The sequence below is a fragment of the Polypterus senegalus genome, chromosome 1 (assembly GCF_016835505.1).
Source record: "Polypterus senegalus isolate Bchr_013 chromosome 1, ASM1683550v1, whole genome shotgun sequence".
Classification (NCBI taxonomy): Eukaryota; Metazoa; Chordata; class Cladistia; order Polypteriformes; family Polypteridae; genus Polypterus; species Polypterus senegalus.
This window is the reverse complement of record NC_053154.1, coordinates 60,941,060-60,962,897: the sequence shown is the minus strand read 5'-3', so window position 1 is coordinate 60,962,897 and position 21,838 is coordinate 60,941,060. Positions and strand designations below refer to the sequence as shown.

The following is a 21,838-nucleotide window of genomic DNA, read 5'->3' as shown; positions in this document are numbered from 1 at the left end:
TAAGTGACAAGCTGGATTGATGAATTTCAGATAATCTTTGAGCTTATCTGAACCAATAAAGATTTTGTTAATGGTTTTGTGATTAATTCTTTTTTAAAAGTATATTCACTGCTTCTTGTGATTTAATTTTTTTTAAAATACACACTACATGTTGCCTTAATTGATACTGCTAGTATTTTAAATAATGTACCTATACCATTTACTTATGACAGCTAAATTATTTCAGTACATCCTTCTGAATTTTTGTGGACATGTACAAATGTTGGGGGTATTTTTGAGAAGGAGCAGAAATAAGAACTGAAGACCTGAAAAAGGTTTCTGTATAGATGTAATTTATTTTTTCATAAACGTATACACTGCATTGAATCTACTGTGTTTGTATGAAGAGCTTAGCAAAACCAGGTTTATTTACTATTGTATTAGTAAGAATTACTCATGAGCGCTTTGAAATTGCTTCAGTTTTTTTGTCCAGTGCCTCCTGACTCCTGGTGAGAAAAATCACCAACATACAATATAGATCTCAACTAATCTTGCTGTCTAGTTATGCAAAGCATAAAGCTTTTTAGGATTTCCCTTTATTGTTGGCCCTCTAGACCTGAACAACTTTCATGTTTAGGCCATTTTGGGCAGAAGTTTATGCCGGAATTTACACCCTTATGATAAAGGCTAAACCAGTTAAGTGTCTTAAACAAAAATGATTGTAAGGAGTCAAAGTTTTGCATGCTACATTATCCAACTCCATTGGCTTAACCCTTAATGAAACACAAGGAAGGAGTCAAAGAGATTCCTTTTCACGAAACTTTGGGTAAAAATGGGGATTGGTAATATAGGCTTGTGGAGTGTCTTCTATTTCAAGGTTGCTGATGAATATGACAATATATATTAGATTCTTTACTGGTGGTCCTAGCCTTCTAAGAGACACTCCCAGAAGGTTTAAAATGACAAAATTCAAACATAACCATGTGGGGTATCGTTTTAGACTATTTGAAGGTCAGTGAATACGAACAAGACATTTTTGATTCTTTACTAACGATCTAGCCCTCTATGGACTTCTATCGGAGGGCTAAAAATGACAATTGCGTATTACAAATTAGAATATTTGGATTTTAAGCATTTAAAAATTGAAGCACATATTTTAATAGTTAAAATATGACACAATTATTCTTGCTTCTTATGTACTTCTATGTTTTGAAGGAAATCTTTGTTTCTTATGAACACTTCCAAGAAGAAAAAAAAACACACACAATCACACTGTCCATATATAGGTTGTCAAAAAAATTAAACTCTGCTTTTTAGAATAGTTTCATGTATCAGCAACCATACCTGCCACTCACCATTTCCTGGTAGCCTTTGCATCAATACAATGCATCCTGTGTACAGTAATCCCTCCTCGATCGCAGGGGTTGCGTTCCAGAACCCCCCGCTATAGGTGAAAAATCCGCGAAGTAGAAACCATACGTTTGTATGGTTATTTTTTATATATTTTAAGCCCTTATAAACTCTCCCACACTGTTAACATTATTAGAGCCCTCTAGACATCAAATAACACCCTTTAGTCAAAGGTTTAAACTGTGCTCCATGACAAGACAGAGATGACAGTTCTTTCTCACAATTAAAAGAATGCAAACATATCTTCCTCTTCAAAGTATGCGTGTCAGGAGCAGAGAATGTCAGAGAGAGAGAGAGAGAGCGCGAGCGAGAGTAAAGCAAACAATCAAAAAATCAATACGTGCTTTTGGGCTTTTAAGTATGCCAAAGCACTGCGATAAAGCGGCATTTTTTAGAGCAGCGTCCGAATCCTCTAGGCAAACAGCCTCTGTGCAAACAGCCCCTCTGCTCACACCCCCTCCGTCAGGCAGAGAGAGTGACAGAGACAGAGAAAAAGCAAACAATCAAGCACCGCGCGGGAAGCATATTGTATATCATTGAGGAGTTTCAGTTCATACGTAATATATGCTCTGATTGGTTAGCTTCTAAGCCATCCGCCAATAGCGTCCCTTGTATAAAATCAACTGGGCAAACAAACTGAGGAAGCTTGTACCATAAATTAAAAGACCCATTGTCCGCAGAAATCCATGAACCAGCGAAAAATCCGTAAAATATATTTGGATATGCTTATATTTAAAATCCGAGGATAGAGTGAAGCCGCGAAAGTCGAAGCGCGATGTAGCGAGGGATTACTGTACACATCTTGTAGTTTTTTTTTTTGTTTTTTTTAAATTTAATTAATGCATTCTGTATTTTCATTTCACCCATGACAAGCATTTGTGGATCTATACATGGAAATTAGATTGCTCAAATCTGTGAACTCAGTTGAGTATTGGTGGGAGGGAGGGAGTGAGAGAAGGAAAAAACAGCTTTATAAATGTTGCTGTGGATGTTTATCTTCATTACTGTTTGTGTGTGTTCAGCCAAAGCTTCTGGACACTATACCATGGCACAGGTTCCATCCATCCATTTTCCAACCCGCTGAAAACGAACACAGGGTCACGGGGGTCTGCTGGAGCCAATCCCAGCCCACACAGGGCAAAAGGCAGGAATCCAATCCCAGGCAGGGTGCCAAACCACCGCAGGACACATACAAACACACCCACACACCAAGCACACACTAGGGCCAATTTAGAATCGCCAATCCACCTAACCTGTATGTCTTTGGACTGTGGGAGGAAACCCACGCAGACACGGGGAGAACATGCAAACTCCACGCAGGGAGGACCCGGGAAGCGAACCCGGGTCTCCTAACTGCGAGGCAGCAGCGCTACCACTGCGCCACTGTGCTGCTCCATGGCACAGGTTGTAAATTTAAAAAAAAAAAAAATTAAGCATGCCAGCCTATATAAAACAGAAGAAAACTGATATAAGGCCAAAACTGGTACGCCAATTTATCAGAAACTAGTAAGCCCCTGCGATTGCATCTTACCTACTACTATGCAAAACACTTTGCCCATTTGCAACATATACAATGTAGAACACACATTTTTTGGTTGGAAACATAAACAAAGACAACAAACAGAAGTTCCAGTTCAGTGCACTTGACAGTTCCGTGATCTACATAGACGCAAGTAAGTAGGTAGGTAGGTAAATACATAATCCCAAGACAGACAATAACTTTATATAATGTTAACGTTTAACCCCACCACGGTGTAACTGAAGAGTCGCATAGTGTGGGGGAGGAACAATCTCCTCAGTCTGTCAGTGGAGCAGGACAGTGACAGAAGTCTGTCGCTGAAGCTGCTCCTCTGTCTGAAGATGATACTGTTCAATGGATGCAGTGGATTCTCTATGATTGAAAGGAGCTTGCTCAGCGCCCGTAGCTCTGCCACAGATATCAAACTGTCCAGCTCCATGCCTACAATAGAGCCTGCCTTCTTCACCAGTTTGTCCTTGCGCAAGGCGTCCCTCTTCTTTATGCTGCCTCCCCAGCACACCACTGCGTAGAAGAGGGCACTCACCACAACCGTCTGAGAGAACATCTTATTGCAGATATTGAAGGACACCAGTCATCTAAGGAAGTATAGTCGGCTCTGTCCTCTCTTGCACAGAGCATCAGCATTGGCAGTCCAGTCCAATTTATCATCCAGCTGCACTCCCAGGTATTTATAGGTCTGCACCCTCTGCACACAGTCGCCTCTGATAATCACAGGGTCCAGGAGGGGCCTGGGTCTCCTAAAATCCACCATCAGCTCCTTGGTTTTGCTGGTGTTCAGGTGTAAGTGGTTTAAGTCGCACCATTTAACAAAGTCCTTGATTAGGTTCCTATACTCCTCCTCCTGCCCACTCCTGATGCAGCCCACGATATAAGTGTCATCAGAGAACCTTTGCACGTGGCAGGACTCCGAGTTGTATTGGAAGTCCGAAGTATATAGGCTGAACAGGACTGGAGAAAGTACAGTCCCCTGCAGCTCTCCTGTGTTGCTGACCACAATGTCAGACCTGCAGTTCCCAAGACGCACATACAGAGGTCTGTCTGTAAGATAGTCCACGATCCATGCCACCAAGTATTAATCTACTCCCATCTCTGTCAGCTTGTCCCCAAGGAGCAGAGGTTGGATGGTGTTGAAGGTGCTAGAGAAGTCCAGAAACATAATTCTTAAAGCACCACTGCCTCTGTCAAGTGGGAGGGGGATTGGTGTAGCATATAGATGATGGCATCTTCCGCTCCCACCTTCTCCTTGTATGCAAACTGCAGATAGTCGAGGGTGTGGCGGACCTGTGTCCTCAGGTGGTGAAGCAACAGCTGCTCCATTGTCTTCATCACATGCGACATCAGAGCGACAGGCTGGAAGTCATTCAGCTCACTAGGACAGGATACTTTGGTGACTGGGGGTGATGCAAGATGTTTTTTAAAGCCTCAGGACTCTCCTCTGTTCCAGGCTCAGGTTGAAGATGTATTTAATATGTAGTTTAGCAAGCTTTGTTGTAATTGCAAGGGTAAAAAAGGGATGGTGTCACATCACAACAGGGCCCAGTCTATACAGAGTTACTGATGCAGCAGTTTGGACAAATTATAGAACACTAGCCAACCCGCGGCGTAGCATACGCCGCATAATCGGGCCGCTTTTTAGTTAGATAGATGGATAGATAGATACTTTATTTAAATGATTTTTAAGCACAGAGGAAAAAATAAACATTTGAAAAATCCGTAATTTAATAAACCACCAAGAAAAGTAACATTGCAACAATGCACGCCACGGCAACATACAATTGTCCGCGGACTGAAAACCGGAGGAGCGCCATCTCCTTCCAGCGGGACGGGTTGAACGGCACTGCTCAGCACGCACTGCCCGCTTATGTGCCTGCCCCCAACTCCCTACCTGAGTCGCTTTTGTCTGTGTACAGTCCACACGCACCTGTGAGTCACGTTGACCGTTAATTTTCCAAACACCGCCTCATTTGGTTTCCACGTTGACTTTTCATTGTTCTTTGCGGTTCTGGGTGCTTTTTTATATATAATCCACCAAGTCACCCGACCGGGGGGTGGGATGGGGTTACAAAGGGCAGGAACGTAATCAGTCCGAGCGCATGACCCGCACGTACTGGGAATTTCTCGTTCGTGGGGAACAATCGCAAGCCACAGTCTCCATCACGAATGGGGTTCAACGGCTTACCCACGCCGGGTAGACACACGTTGATCCATTCAGTGTAGCGCGCAGTACCGACATGCAAGTGCATCACAGACCTGTTAATGCTCAATCTCACGTGGCTGAAAGCCACTTGTCCGCCTAAGAATTTGGACGCCTTAACGGGCTGTTGAGTCGTGTAACTATTTAGCAGGCGGGAGTCTCGCTCGCTGGAAATAAGCATCCAAATCGCTCCACTAAGTAAGAACTGCCATGCACCACCACCCACAGAATAAAATACGAAATCGTCCCGTATTTGAGAATGAAATTGCGCGTTACTTTGTGTGGTTTTGGCTGCCTTTCTATATATAATCCACGAAAACACCCGACCACGGTGGGAGGGGGGGTATGTACAAAGTGCAGGAGCATCTAAGACGACGCATGTTTGTCGCGGATGCGAATTGCTGTATGTAGCGCCAGAAAACAGTTTGCTATGAGCAACAGTTTCATCAATGACATTTCTCCAAAAAAACCCGACTGACAGAAACAAACAGTTACCTGAAGCAGGAATTTCTAGAACATCGAAAGAAGTGTTGTTTCCATGAAATACATTTGAAGCGGCAGCCATGGAGGGCAATAGAATAGTCAACGTGGCTCACAGCTGGGTTTGGACCGGAGCACAGACCAAAGCGAGTGAGTAGGTGTTTGATGAGCTGTTTGATTTGGCGGGCAGTGGTCTGAGGTGCCCTGAGCACGGGAGGAGGGGTAGAGTTTGTGGGCGGGGCTTCATTGTTCCTTTGGCATGGTTTTTCATGGTGGACGCGGTTGGTGTCAAAACCGAAAAGAATAATGAAAAGTCAATGTGGCTTAGACGTGCATGTGGACTCCTAGCACAGACGAAAGGGGCTAACTGGGTGGTCGGTGAGTTTTTGATGTTCTATTGGGTTTAAGTCAGGGGATCGTGAAGGCCATTCAATTGTTTCAATTCCTTCATCCTCCAGGTACTACCCGCATACTCTTGCCACATGAGGCCGGGCATTGTCGTGCATTAGGAGGAAACCAGGACCTACTGCACCAGCGTAGCGTCTGACAATGGGTCCAAGGATTTCATCCTGATACCTAATGGCAGTCAAGATGCCGCTGTCTAGCCTGTAGAGGTCTGTGAGTCGCCCATGGATATGCCTCCAAGATCATCACTGACCCACCACCAAACCAGTCATGCTAAACGATGTTACAGGCAGCATAATATTCTCCACGGCTTCTCCTGACCCTTTCACGTCTTTCACATATACTCAGGGTGAACCTGCTCTCATCTGTGAAAAGCACAGGACGCCAGTGGTGGACCTGCCAATTCTGGTATTCTATGGCAAATGCCAATTGAGCTCCCCGGTGCTGTGCAGTGAGCACAGGGCGCAGTAGACATTTGGGCCCTCGGGCAACCCTCATGAAGTCTGTTTCTGATTGTTTGGTCAGAGACATTCACACCAGTGGCCTGCTGGAGGTCATTTTGTAGGGCTCTGGCAGTGCTCATCCTGTTCCTCCTTGCCCAAAGGAGCAGACACTGGTCCTGCTGATGTGTTATGGACCTTCTATGGCCCTCTCCAGCTCTCCTAGAGTAACTGCTTGTCTCCTAGAATCTCCTCCATGCCCTTGAGACTGTGCAGGGAGACACAGCAAACCTTCTGGCAATGACACGTATTGATATGCCATCCTGGAGAAGTTGGACTACCTGTGCAACCTCTGTAGGGTCCAAGTATCACCTCGTGCTACCAGTAGTGACACTGACTGTAGCCAAATGCAAAACTAGTGAAGAAACAGTCAGAAAAGAGGAGGAGGGAAAAATGTCAGTGGCCTCCACCTGTTAAACCATTCCTGTTTTGGGGGTCATCTCATTGTTGCCCCTCTAATGCATCTGTTAATTTCATTAACACCACAGCAGCTGAAACTGATTAACAACCCCCTCTGCTACTTAACTGACCAGATTAATATCCCATAAGTTTCACTGACTTTATGCTATACTCTGATTAAAAAGTGTTCCTTTAATTCTTTTGAGCAGTATATATAGATAGTAGGTGAATATATTTAGCCAAAAGGTAGCAATTTTATAAAAACCTATTTGGTGACCAGCATTTCACTGAAGCAGTGGCCCCAGTATTAATCCCCAAAGAGAACATTAAGAATCAGTGCTGGGGCCACGGTTCTTTTTAATACACAAACAATCTGGATTAGAAAATTACATTAAACCTTGTCAAGCTTGCAGATGATAATAAACTAGGTGGTAGGGCAGATAAAGTAAAATCAGCTGACTCATTAAAGAGAGACCTAGACAGTATAAAGGTCTGGGCAGAAGAAATGTAATCTCTGTATGGAAGGTATTATGCATAGGAAACAAATTAAAAACCGGATTCCAAAAAAGTTGGGACACTATACAAATCGTGAATTAAAACTGAATGCAATGATGTGGAGGTGCCAACTTCTAATATTTTATTCAGAATAGAACATAAATCACGAAACAAAAGTTTAAACTGAGAAAATGTATCATTTTAAGGGAAAAATATGTTGATTCAGAATTTCATGGTGTCAACAAATCCCAAAAAAGTTGGGACAAGGCCATTTTCACCACTGTGTGGCATCTCCCCTTCTTCTTACAACACTCAACAGACGTCTGGGGACCGAGGAGACCAGTTTCTCAAGTTTAGAAATAGGAATGCTCTCCCATTCTTGTCTAATACAGGCCTCTAACTGTTCAATCGTCTTGGGCCTTCTTTGTCGCACCTTCCTCTTTATGATGCACCAAATGTTCTCTATAGGTGAAAGATCTGGACTGCAGACTGGCCATTTCAGTACCCGGATCCTTCTCCTACGCAGCCATGATGTTGTGATTGATGCAGAATGTGGTCTGGCATTATCTTGTTGAAAAATGCAGGGTCTTCCCTGAAAGAGATGACGTCTGGATGGGAGCATATGTTGTTCTAGAACCTGAATATATTTTTCTGCATTGATGGTGCCTTTCCAGACATGCAAGCTGCCCATGCCACACGCACTCATGCAACCCCATACCATCAGAGATGCAGGCTTCTGAACTGAGCGTTGATAACAACTTGGGTTGTCCTTGTCCTCTTTGGTCCGGATGACATGGCGTCCCAGATTTCCAAAAAGAACTTGAATCGTGACTCCTGACCACAGAACAGTCTTCCATTTTGCCACACTCCATTTTAAATGATCCCTGGCCCAGTGACAACGCCTGAGCTTGTGGATCTTGCTTAGAAATGGCTTCTTCTTTGCACTGTAGAGTTTCAGCTGGCAACGGCGGATGGCACGGTGGATTGTGTTCACTGACAATGGTTTCTGGAAGTATTCCTGAGCCCATTCTGTGATTTCCTTTACAGTAGCATTCCTGTTTGTGGTGCAGTGTTGTTTAAGGGCCCGGAGATCACGGGCATCCAGTATGGTTTTTACGGCCTTGACCCTTACGCACAGAGATTGTTCCAGATTCTCTGAATCTTCGGATGATGTTATGCACAGTTGATGATGATAGATGCAAAGTCTTTGCAATTTTTCGCTGGGTAACACCTTTCTGATATTGCTCCACTATCTTTCTGCGCAACATTGTGGGAATTGGTGATCCTCTACCCATCTTGGCTTCTGAGAGACACTGCCACTCTGAGAAGCTCTTTTTATTCCCAATCATGTTGCCAATTGACCTAATTAGTGTTTATTGGTCTTCCAGCTCTTTGTTATGCTCAAATTTACTTTTTCCAGCCTCTTATTGCTACTTGTCCCAATTTTTTTGGGATTTGACGACACCGTGAAATTTTGAATCAACATATTTTTCCTTTAAAATGATACATTTACTCGGATTAAACGTTTGATCTGTCATCTACGTTCTATTACAAATAAAATATTGACATTTGCCATCTCCACATCATTGCATTCAGTTTTTATTCACAATTTGTTTAGTGTCCCAACTTTTTTGGAATCCGGTTTGTAGATTTCAATGCACAATAGAACATCTGAAACTTGAGTACTGCTTATGAGGAGGACTTGGGGTCATATAGTGGACTTGTCACTACCTTCACCCAGACGTGATTAAGGAAGTTAATAAGATGTACCCTATACCTTGTGATATACAGTATATAACCCAACAAGTCAAGGGAGGTTATATAATTCACTAGTGAGGCCTCATCTGAAGTTCTATGGATAGTTTTGGTCTCCATATTACAAAAAACAAAAAAGACATAACCATGCTAGAGATGATTAACAGAAAGGAGGATTGCAGGACTACAAAGGTATGAGCTATGAGAAAGACTGAAGGAGAGAAATGGATTAACAAGTGACATAACTGTTTAAAATTATGAATTGAATTAGACTAGTGGATTCTGTCTGTTACTTTAAAATACATTCTTCAACAAGAACACAAGGGGACAGTTGCAAACTTGTTAAGGGCAAATTTTGCAAATGTTAGCACATTTGTCTTCACATAAAGAACCATGGACAAACAGAATAAGTGCATGATGTCTTAATTGTTGTTACTGGCGAGTTGTAGTGCTCTGCGGAAATACAAAACGTTTGAAGTGCAAAAAGAAAAAGATAAAGGATTGAACCCTGCGCCAATAACCTTCTCACATTTACAAGAAGAAACTTAAGTGTGACACATGGTACCACAATTAACCTAGAGTTACATGCAGAATTCTAGGTTCAAATCACAGCCAACACATTTATGTATGTGAAGAATGCATGTTCCATCACACTGCAAAGGCATGCAAGGTTCGCAGACTGCAGACTCTAAACAGGCCTGTCATGGGTTGAGTCAATTTGGGGGTGCACAAGTGCTCCCTGCAAAAAAGCAATGCAAGATTTATGGTTGGTTCCCGTTTCACACTTACTATAGCATCCAGGTCCAGATACCCTATATTTAAAAATGCAAGTCTTTTGGGGGAGAATGAAACAAGTTAAACATAGCATTAGTGCAGAAAGGGAACGGAAAACCATTTTCAAAATGGTTTGCGATATTAAATATGTACAATATACAAGATGAAAAAATATTCCAGTGTGTACATGCATTTAAAAATTGTAAACCTACTTAACGGAATGCATTGCAAAACATGACTCCCCGCCTTTACTGGCATTGTATTATTCCATCAGGCTTCCCTTCAGTTATTATTTGTTAGTAAAAGCAAGTATTAAAAGCCATTTAAGTACACTTTATGTTTGTTATGTTATCTTTTCACTCTGGCCAAGGTAGGTGTGAGTAAAGGTTATTATAGACTTACCTTTTTATTTCTGTTTCTTCTGACCTTACAGTACTTGGAAATTCAGCTTAATTTTCCTTCATTGTGTATTTTTCATTTTAGTTTTTATTTCACAAAAAACATTTCTATTTTATTTTTATATCTACGATTTTCAGTTTTACAGTGCATCCAGAAAGTATTCACAGCGCATCACTTTTTCCCCCATTTTGTTATGTTACAGCCTTTTTCCAAAATGGATTAAATTCATTTTTTCCTACACACAATACCCCATAATGACAAAGTGAAAAAAGATTACTTGAGATTTTTGCAAATTTATTAAAAATAAAAAAATTGAGAAATCACATGTACATAAGTATTCACAGCCTTTGCCATGAAGCTCAAAATTGAGCTCAGGTGCATCCAGTTTCCCCTGATCATCCTTGAGATGTTTCTGCAGCTTAATTGGAGTCCACCTGTGGTAAATTCAGTTGAATGGACATGATTTGGAAAGGCACACACCTGTCTATATAAGGTCCCACAGTTGACAGTTCATGTCAGAGCACAAACCAAGCATGAAGTCAAAGGAATTGTCTGTAGACCTCCGAGACAGGATTGTCTCTCGGCACAAATCTGGGGAAGGTTACAGAAATATTTCTGCCGCTTTGAAGGTCCCAATGAGCACAGTGGCCTCCATCATCCGTAAGAGGAAGAAGTCAGGGAGGTGCCCAAGAACCCGATGGTCACTCTGTCAGAGCTCCAGAGGTCCTCTGTGGAGAGAGGAGAACCTTCCAGAAGGAAAACCATCTCTGCAGCAATCTACCAATCAGGCCTGTATGGTAGGGTGGCCAGACGGAAGCCACTCCTTAGTAAAAGGCACATGGCAGCCCGCCTGGAGTTTGCCAAAAGGCACCTGAAGGACTCTCAGACCATGAGAAACAAAATTCTCTGGTCTAAGGAGGCAAAATTGAACTCTTTGGTGTGAATGCCAGGCGTCACCTTTGGAAGAAACCAGGCACCGCTCATCACCAGGCCAATACCATGCCAACAGTGAATCATGGTGGTGACAGCATCATGCTGTGCGGATGTTTTTCAGTGGCAGGAACTGGGAGACTAGTCAGAATAAAGGGAAAGATGACTGCAGCAATGTACAGAGACATCCTGGATGAAAACCTGCTCCAGAGCGCTCTTGACCTCAGACTGGGGCGACGGTTCATCTTTCAGCAGGACAACAACCGTAAGCACACAGCCAAGATATCAAAGAGTGGCTTCAGGACAACTCTGTGAATATCCTTGAGTGGCCCAGCCAGAGCCCAGACTTGAATTCGATTGAACATCTCTGGAGAGATCTTAAAATGGCTGTGCACCGATGCTTCCCATCCAACCTGATGGAGCTTGAGAGGTGCTGCAAAGAGGAATGGGCGAAACTAGCCAAGGATAGGTGTGCGAAGCTTGTGGCATCATATTCCAAAAGACTTGAGACTGTAATTGCTGCCAAAGGTGCATCGACAAAGTATAGAGCAAAGGCTGTGAATACTTATGTACAGTGATCCCTCACTAGATCACGCTTCGACTTTCGTGGCTTCACTCTATCGCAAGGGTATAAAGGGGACGCGAGGAATACATTGAGTGTGGAGAAAATCTAGAGACAGCGTGTGTATTAACTTATGGATTTTTCTGTATTTGGTGGCAGCATGACAAAGTTGCTTCTGCAAGACCGCGTTATCCGCGGAGCGCAGCCCAGAGCGAAATGAGGTGAATGGGAGGGGAGATGATGACGTCACTCCCCCACCCGCCTTAACTGTCAATCCCCCCACAAACACAGTCTCGGAATTTGCATAAGCACAGCCCTTCACCAGCAATTTTAACTTAGTTACAAAGTGATCAAAACTCTCGTTTATACCCTGCGTCCTCTCATTAAACTTGTATTCCGCATTAGCCGTGGGCATGACAAACGCCAGCGACAGCCTGTCTATGAACTGAATTTAAACTTTGGAAACAAAGCACGGTGTAAACCTAAAGTAGCTGCACACATGAATATGCTTGTATGTGTCACTCGCTCGCTTCTTATTATTTCACTGCCTTCTCAATTGTATAATGCATGTTTTCTTCAGTGCTTTTTGGAGCTCTTCCTTGTTTTCTATGTACTGCGTTGACAGTCAGTTCACGTGATTATGTGGGAGGCGTGATGATGTCACATTAAACTCCGCCCCACATGGCCATCGAGCTCAACTCCATTACAGTATATGGAGAAACATAGATTCTAGTTATGACCATTACGCATAGAATTTTGAAATTAAACCTGCCCAACTTTTGTAAGTAAGCTGTAAGGAATGAGCCTGCCAAATTTCAGCCTTCTACCTACACGGGAAGTTGGAGAATTAGTGATGAGTGAGTCAGTCAGTCAGTCAGTGAGGGCTTTGCCTTTTATTAGTATAGATTATATTTGTGCTTAAAAACTAAAAAAAAAAATAATTATATATATAATATAGTATGGTCTGAAACAGATTAATTGTATTTACATACAATCCTATGGGGGAAAATTTCTTCTGTTCACGACCAGAGTTTTGGAACGAATTATGGTTGTGAACCGAGGTTACACTGTACCGGGAATGCCCATTAAACATCTTAGATTCACGAGTAGTGATCTGGGTGGTGAGATGTCTATCGAGGTGATCACTGTAATATTTATATATCATTGAAATGTATTATTATCAGGCATGGTTTAGGCACCTATGTCATCAGGAAGGCACCAGAAAAAGGGACCTCAAGGTTACTATTATGGAAGTTAATTTAGAGCACGGATGCCGTGAATGTCAGAGCTGTAATAGATAAAGTTCCCCTGCATACTTAAAAAGAAAGTCTCGCCATCATTTCATTTTTCACAATTTGTGAAAACAAGACATGGTGTCAGAATAGAGGACAGTCATGGATTTTGTTGGAGTTCCCTCACCATGAATTGACTGGGATTCTCTTGACCTGCCGGGAGAATGGAAAAAGTTCCGACAGCACGTGGAGCTGATGTTTTCTTGCCCGCTAAAAGGCAAATACAAGAGTGAGAAATGCAGCTACTTGCTCCTGTGGACTGGGGAAAAAGGAAAAGACATTTTTAACACATTGACTCACCCAGGAGGAAGCCATGGTACTGAAAGCTTATTAGGACCACTTTGAGGCGTTTGTCATGCCTAAGACGAATATGATATTTGCGAGATACAAGTTTAATGAGAAGACACTGGGTATAAATGAGACTTTTGATCACTGAGAACCTTCGATGCATGTACTCCGAGCGGCTCACGTGAACTGACTGTGAACGCAGTATGCAGACAACAAGCAAAAGCTCCAAAGGGAGCTGAACGAAAAATGCATTACACAATTGAGAAGGCAGCAAAAGAATATGAAGTAGGTGACGCATACAAGCATATTCATAAGTCCAGCTACTGCGGAAACAAAGCACACGGTGGAAAAAGTCAATGTCCAGCTATAGGAAGACAGTGTAAAAAATTATGGCAAATTGAACCACTTCGCTAAAGTTTGCAAGACTGGGAAAGGTAAACTGTGCATGCAGTGTGTGATGTCTCAGATAAAGAGGAAGACGAGCTGTTTATTGATGCAGTAAGAAAGTAACAACCCTCTAAAGCTGAACAAGCCTTTGTAGACATATGAATAGGAAAGCAAGGTGTAAAGCTTAACTTTAAATTACGTTCATAGACACACTGCTGCTAAATATTCACAGGCAGATCCACAACTTAATACCGGGAATGCCTGTTAAACATCTTAGATTCATGAGTACCGATTTGGGTAGTGAACACTTCAATGAATGAAACCTGTTATCTTTACAATGGTTGACAAACACGGAATATAACTTGAACACAACACATCCTCCAAATATGAACCTGATTGAAAGAAATAATGATAATCAAATCCTTGATGACAGCAACACTCATAACAGTCATAAAACAATTACATTGGCAATCATGTTACGTTATTTTTAAAATGTTTCCATTTCTTTTTCATAACTTCTTTAACACACTGCTTCTCCGCTACAAAGCGCAGGTATATTGCTAGTTTTTAATAAATTTGCAAAAACTTTTCACGTTGTCATTATGGGGTGTTGTGTGTAGAATTCTGAGGAAAAAAATGAATTTAATCCATTTTGGAATAAGGCTGTAACATAACAAAATGTGGAAAAAGTGATGCACTGTGAATACTTTCCGGATGCACTGTATGCTTAGTAATTACAGTATGGTTAAAGAGCTACTATGGAGTTCAGTTTTGTGTCACAATCAGACAGAACTGTACACCTAACAGATTTGCATATAAGTAGTTTAATGTTAGTGGAATCTTACTACACTATATGGTTTACTATCTGGGTTTGATTATGCTTGTTTTTATTAGAGAAAAAACAAAACCAGATAATAAACTGAATATGAACTTTTTAAAATATATTCTATTTCATTTGTGCTGAACAAATGTGCACTGAATATTGGCACTTTTCATCGTTTCCTTTTCTTGCTCAGACATTGAGAGATTGGCTCAGGCCAATTTGTGATGAAATGTAGGTAAATTTTAAGGATTTTACTCTAAACATCTACTGCACACAGCATATCCTGCTCCAAAACAATGTACTTACAATTAATGCCTTCAATATTGCATTAAAAAAAATCTCCCATACTGGGCTTTGTTATTTTCTACCAGCCACATTAATCTCCGATTCCATCTCATACAATTTGGACAGAATTTTGCAACTTGCAGGCCTGAAAAGATATCAATAAAAATTCTACTGTGTTCTGATATGTGTGGTCATAATAATCATGAGGACTTTGGAAAAACAAAGGGAAACAAAGAAAAACAAGCATTTAGTGTTAAGGTTAGGGGCATTGAGACTTAAATAGCCCATGCATAAGAACAGTAAATACTTAATGAGCAGAGTAAGAGCAGGTAACAAGGGAATATGGACAGCAGCAAAACATCAGAAACCACATCTGTAAATTAGGAACAATATATACATTTTCTAAACCTGGTTATCCAGACCAGGATCGCAGGAATCCTGGAGCCTATTCTAGCAGGTTTGAATGCAAAGCAGGAAAAGTCCCTGGTATGCATCATGTATGATTTGGCTGATGTTAAAAAACCAAAAAGAATATGATATAGAATATGATATTTCTGCCATCTATTTTGAGAGAGAGAAAGAAAGATTGAAAATATCTGGTATTTTCAGCTGTGAATGTAAACTAAAAAAAGATATTAATAAATACAGAATAAATATAAAAACATATTAGTAGGTATGCCAGTTGGCAGACTCTCTTCACCTATCTACCTGTACTTCAGTAGAGACACCGCTAACTCAGGGACTTTACAACTTTTGTATTAGTTTGTTCTTAAACAACCTTTTTAAAGCAAAAGTGATTGGTCAGCAATAATACACTGATCTTGACTAATCAGTCTCTCATACAGTACAATTTTACTTTCCAAAAAACGATTTTTCCTGTGCGAAGTGGCAGGTGAATTACTGTCAACAAAACACATGCACCTGAGAAATAAACTGAAACGTTACTCACTTGTGATTTTTATGTGCATACAGTAAAGATTTTATGGACCAGCACATTCCTACATCAGGCATTTGAATTACATCTCGATATACAAGAAGCTCAAAAGAAATGGGTCAGCTCATCATAACAGACATTAGACTCACATTCAGCCTGGGATTTTGCTTAGTTTGTGCTACTGTAATAATTGCTGTGTACATACTGTATCCTGGACTCGGTCAGAATTACAGACAACATGCTGTCATCTATGAACAGACTGAAATTCTGCAAGGGATCATCTGTATCTAATACTACCCTCTTGTGCCCCGGAGATCCAGTAAACTGCAGCTTTGAAAGCTACTGAGCATATTCAAAGCAAAATCATCACCTGGGTATTCTAACATTTGGACCAGAATCTATAATGCTGTCACTATCAGCTCCTGAAGAACTGTCACTATTTTCACACAGTAAATCGCTTTCTATTTCACACGCTTTACATGCTCATATACAGCTTGCTCTGTCACCGCAAATGCTGTGTGAACACCCGCCCTCCTTCACAAACTGCTGATCACAAGATGAATATATGCAGGCGGCTTGCGGTGGATGACTTTCCGTCTGTTGATTTGAATTGAACTTAGTTCTATAAAATTTGACTTGCTTGTATGGAATGTTATTTGCTTTAAATAAAATGTTAAAAAAAAAATACAAGGGTTAATGACTAACAGCAGGAACATTAATTCAAAACCCAAATATGAAATTCTTATATATTTTGATTCATTTTGGGACCCTTGCGGCACGTCCAGTTATAACAAACACAAAATTTTTTAGTAAATTACTATGTTAGTTCCGTTAGTCTTTCCAGCTACTTCAATAGTTTCATTTAGTTTTAGTTTTTCATTTCAGTTTTGTTCATTATTTTATTTCAGTTTTTAAAATTTTTTTTTTCCCCCCCCAATTTTGATTTTAGTTTTCATTAACTATAATAACCTTGGTGTGAAAATATGCTTTCAAATCCACATTTTTTTTTTGCTTTTAAACAGAACAAAAAAACACCCAAAAGAAGTTTGTATCTGTTATTGGATACAGGTACATAAAAATGTGTACATGAAATGTGAAGATGCACAGGTGTTTCATTGCAAATTGGGTTTAAAAAAAGGTTACAGAACTGATTAATTTCACACAGAAATCCAATAAATTAATCAGCACTCTGTGTCTGTTGTATTTACTTGTGTACGTTTCTGTCCTAAAAGTTGTAACGTTTTAGATGTACATTTAGAAACAGCCTAACAAGAAAGAAACATATTTTAAACTGCAACTATCTTTACAATTACCATAAGTCTTATCTTACTTAATAAAACAGAATATGATTGACAGTTGCAATTTGCTAGTTGCCTTTTTTGGCACTCTCATATATAAAAGGTGTGACCGATCAACCTAACTTGAATGTCTTTTGGATAGGGAGATGCAGACCCTGCACTGCTGTGGGTGTAGTGGTTTATAAGATTGACAAACTTCTCTTACCTTGGTTAGCATAAGGGCCATTTTTAACATAATCTTTCCAGAATGCATCCTGAAGAGAAAAACAAAAAAAAAAGATTTAATAATTTTACTGCCACAGCCCACCACACTAGAACACTATATCCTAGATATTAGGATTGTTTTGAAAGAAAAAATTGGAGAAAGGTTGAACAGCCAAGGATAAACATTTCTGTCAGAAGCAGGAACAAAGTGGTGTCATAGGCAGGCACAGGTCCGTTACACAAAACAAGAAATGTTTCTTAACAAAAATTCATTATACCAAAGTTTAATTCAAAATAAATTTTTGATTCATCAAACTATGAACAACAACTGTCAATACCTGTACCCAACATGTTTGTTTTGACCAAAAATTCAGTTGTTTGATGAAATGAGCCATCATATTTTATTTCAGTGGTGATGACACATGCTACAAAAAAGGTTAACAATATGGCCCCACCCATGAAAATATGCAAAATAACAAAAACTGTAACAAAATGACACAGTAAAATCCAAATATAAAACACAATAAATCAGGATATTCTAAAACTATAGAGGCATATAAAATGAAAATATCTAAAATATTATTTGAGTTAAAGGAAAAATATAATTTATAACATATAATAATGGGTCCTAACACTGGAGATAAATAACACCTTGTAATTCTCCCCCCCTTACTGACTTCAGTATTTGTCTTGGGAAGTACAATTTAACAGAGTAAAAGCCAGTTCAATCACTAGCAATGTTTAGCCCGTGTCAGGAGAACAGTGAGTAGAACTCTGTCTTTATAGTGGTTCTACACTTATTGTTCCAGGGTCCTACCTCTAAATAAGTCTAGGAAAGAAAATGAAATTCTAGAGAGAAAAACACAAACAAAAAACAAACCAGTTTTCGATAAGTGTGTCTAAAGTTTTAATTTCTTGAGCGCTTGTAAAATTTATTTTTGGAAAATTCTTGAAACTTAAAGTTCCTTATTGACTTTTCTTGTCATTTTGTACTAGCAGCCACTTCAAGGGAGGGACACTATATCAGTAGAAACTATTACAGCTAGCTGTGCACAGTTTAGTGGCTTTATGCAAATCAGACAAAGTTTTGGCCATTGTTCCTTGCTCAGCTTTTCAAGCTCTACAGCTCTCTGTACCTTCATCTCATTCTCATGTTGTACCTCACTTCAGCCAAGAGCCTTTTAACTCCGTTAGATTACAAGCTCTGTGGATTGCTCTATGTTTATCTAAAATAGTGAACTACTCCCCAAGCAAAATGTAACTTAACATACTGTAAGTCAACCTTAGTTTTTCTTGGGGGGGGTGGGGTGAGAAGAAAAAAATAAATAAAAAAAAAGCACATTAACAGGTGTACATCATAGATACGAGGATAAGACATAAGCAGCTATTCACCTGTTCCTGATGGTCTGCAATAAAGGAAGCAAATAAAATGCACAAAAGAACAAGTAACTTTTCTGTACATATTACTGAGTTAAGACAAAACATAAAGCAAAAGCTAATTTCCATTTATATACAGTGCATCCAGACAGTATTCACAGCGCATCACTTTTTCCACATTATGTTATGTTCCAGCCTTATTCTAAAATTAATTAAATTCATTTTTTTCCTCAGAATTCTACACACAACACCCCATAATGACAACGTGAAAAAAGTTCACTTGAGGTTTTTGCAAATTTATCTATACTAATAAAAGGCAAAGCCCTCACTGACTCACTACTAATTCTCCAGCTTCCCATGTGGGTGGAAGGCTGAAATATGGCATGTTTCATTTCGAAATTCTACGTGTAATGGTCATAACTGGAAGCTATTTTTCTCCATATACTGTAACGGAGTTGAGCTCGAAAGTCGTGGGGGGCGGAGTTTCATGTGACATCATCATGCCACCCACGTAATCACGTGAACTGACTGTCAACGCAGTGCGTAGAAAACCAGGAAGAGCTCCAAAAAGCGCTGAAGAAAACATGCATTATATAATTGAGAAGGCAGCGAAACAATAAGAAGTGAACGAGTGACATATACAACCATATTCATGAGTGCGGCTACTTTGGAAACAAAGCACGGTGTAAACCTAAAGTTTAAATTAAGTTCATAGACAGGCGTTTGTCATGCCCACGGGTAATGCGGGATACAAGTTGAATGAGAGGACGCAGGATATAAACGAGAGTTTTGATCACTTTATAACCTTGCAGGTGAAGGGCTGTGCTTATGCAAATTCCGAGAGACTGTGTTGGTGGGGGATTGACAGTTAAGGCGGGTGGGAGAGTCACGTCATCATCTCCCCTCCCATTCACCTCATTTCGCTCTGAGCTGAGCTGAGCTCCGCAGCTAACACAGTGTTACGGAAGTGACTTTGTGACGCTGCCACCAAATACTCACAGAAAAATCCACAAGTTAATACACACGCTGTCTCTACAGTTTCTCCACACTGAATCCTCCAGGCACTACTTACAAAAGGTTACATTGACAATCATGTTACGTTATTTTTAAAACGTTTCCTTTTCTTAGCACAAGCACAGCTGAGAAGCTTCAATGCATGTGCACCATAACGCGTTTTTAAAAAAAAAATCACATTTAATCACACTTTGCATTACAAACAAAGGGGAACTTCTGTCAATGCATGACTTCCTGGTACACCGATTACATTGATCGGTGCTTACCGATTCATTTTACCTTTGCACCCCCTTGGTTTGAGAAGATATGAAAAAATATGAGGTTAACACAGAAAAACAGATCACCAATTGAAGCATTATGAATAATCGATTCGCCATCATAAATTGTTTTGGTAAAGCCATACTCCGTGTAATCCTCCTTCCATTTTATAATTTTTCCGGCACTAGCCATGATTAAATGAACGGTAAGAAAGTAAGAGCGAAGCGAGGGCGACTTATTCAGGCAGGCAGGCGACAGCTCAATAGCTCGAATTTGGATACAAGTACGTTCTATTTAGTCGCCAGAAATATCTTTGTTAGGAATGGAAGTTGAATTTAGTCTTTAAATTTCTATGGTAAAGAAAAAGTTATGCAATGTTGACTAAATTTAACTATATAAAGTCAAAACTTGATTATATAAAGTCACTGTCAGAATAAATAAAAGTCAGCGTTGGTATATATAAAGTCAGAACTTGTTTCTGAATATATAAAGTCAAAACTTGAATATATAAAGTCATTCCCAAATATATAAAGTCAAAACCTGAGTATATAAAGACGTCATTGGAATATTTCGGAATATACAAAGTCAGCACTGGAATATCCATCCATTTTCCAACCCGTTGAATCCGACCACAGGGTCAGAGGGTCTGCTAGAGCCAATCCTAGCCAACACTGGGCGCAAGGCAGGAACCAATCCTGGGCAGGGCACATGCATAATTTTCAAAACATTAACCAGACAGTGTTTTTTTAATTTATTTTTCTGAATACGTTTTTGTTAACTTAGTTCAGTGTAGAGTCGTTTCAATCAAAAGATTTTGACTTTCACTTTATATATTCAGTAGTGAGTTTATATACTCCGATGTTGACTTTCTATAATCAGGAATGACTTTATATATTCACAAAATCAATGTGGATAGAGACAGAGATTGATTATATATATATATATATATATATATATATATATATATATATATATATATATATATATATATATATATATATATATACACACACAGTGGTGTGAAAATCTATTTGCCCCCTTCCTGATTTCTTATACTTTTGCATGTTTGTCACACAAAATGTTTCTGATCATCAAAACACATTTAACCATTAGTCAAATTAGTCAAATATAAACACAAGTAAACACAAAATGCAGTTTTTAAAATGATGGTTTTTATTATTTAGGGAGAAAAAAAAATCCAAACCTACATGGCCCTGTGTGAAAAAGTAATTGCCCCCTGAACCTAATAACTGGTTGGGCCACCCTTAGCAGCAATAACTGCAATCAAGCATTTGCGATAACTTGCAATGAGTCTTTTACTGCGCTCTGGAGGAATTTTGGCCCACTCATCGTTGCAGAATTGTTGTAATTCAGCTTTATTTGAGGGTTTTCTAGCATGAACCGCCTTTTTAAGGTTCTTTTTCTGAAATGCTGTGTTCCTTTTACGCCAGATGTAACGGGACATTTGCCTTCCAAAGAGTTCAACTTTTGTCTCATCAATCCACAAGGTATTTTCCCAAAAGTCTTGGCTATCATTGAGATGTTTCTTAGCAAAATTGAGACAAGCCCTAATGTTCTTTTTGCTTAACAGTGGTTTGTGTCTTGGAAATCTGCCATTAAGGCCGTTTTTGCCCAGTCTCTTTTTTTATGGTGGAGTCGTGAACACTGACCTTAATTGAGGCAAGTGAGGCCTGCAGTTCTTTAGACGTTGTCCTGGGGTCTTTTGTGACCTCTCGGATGAGTCGTCTCTGCGCTCTTGGGGTAATTTTGGTCGGCTGGCCACTCCTGGGAAGGTTCACCACTGTTCCATGTTTTTGCCATTTGTGGATAATGGCTCTCACTGTGGTTCGCTGGAG

At 40.1% G+C, this 21,838-nt stretch overlaps 1 protein-coding gene across 1 annotated transcript in view; it reads right to left on the bottom strand.

The window, feature by feature from the left end:
• The window catches only part of prrg4 (proline rich Gla (G-carboxyglutamic acid) 4 (transmembrane)), a 46,834-nt gene that overhangs the window by 12,734 nt on the left and 12,262 nt on the right, over positions 1-21,838 (bottom strand). Inside the window, exon 4 of the mRNA XM_039749669.1 lies at positions 17,335-17,383. Within this exon, the coding sequence (XP_039605603.1) occupies positions 17,335-17,383 (49 nt within the window). The remainder of the gene's footprint in view (positions 1-17,334; positions 17,384-21,838) is intronic.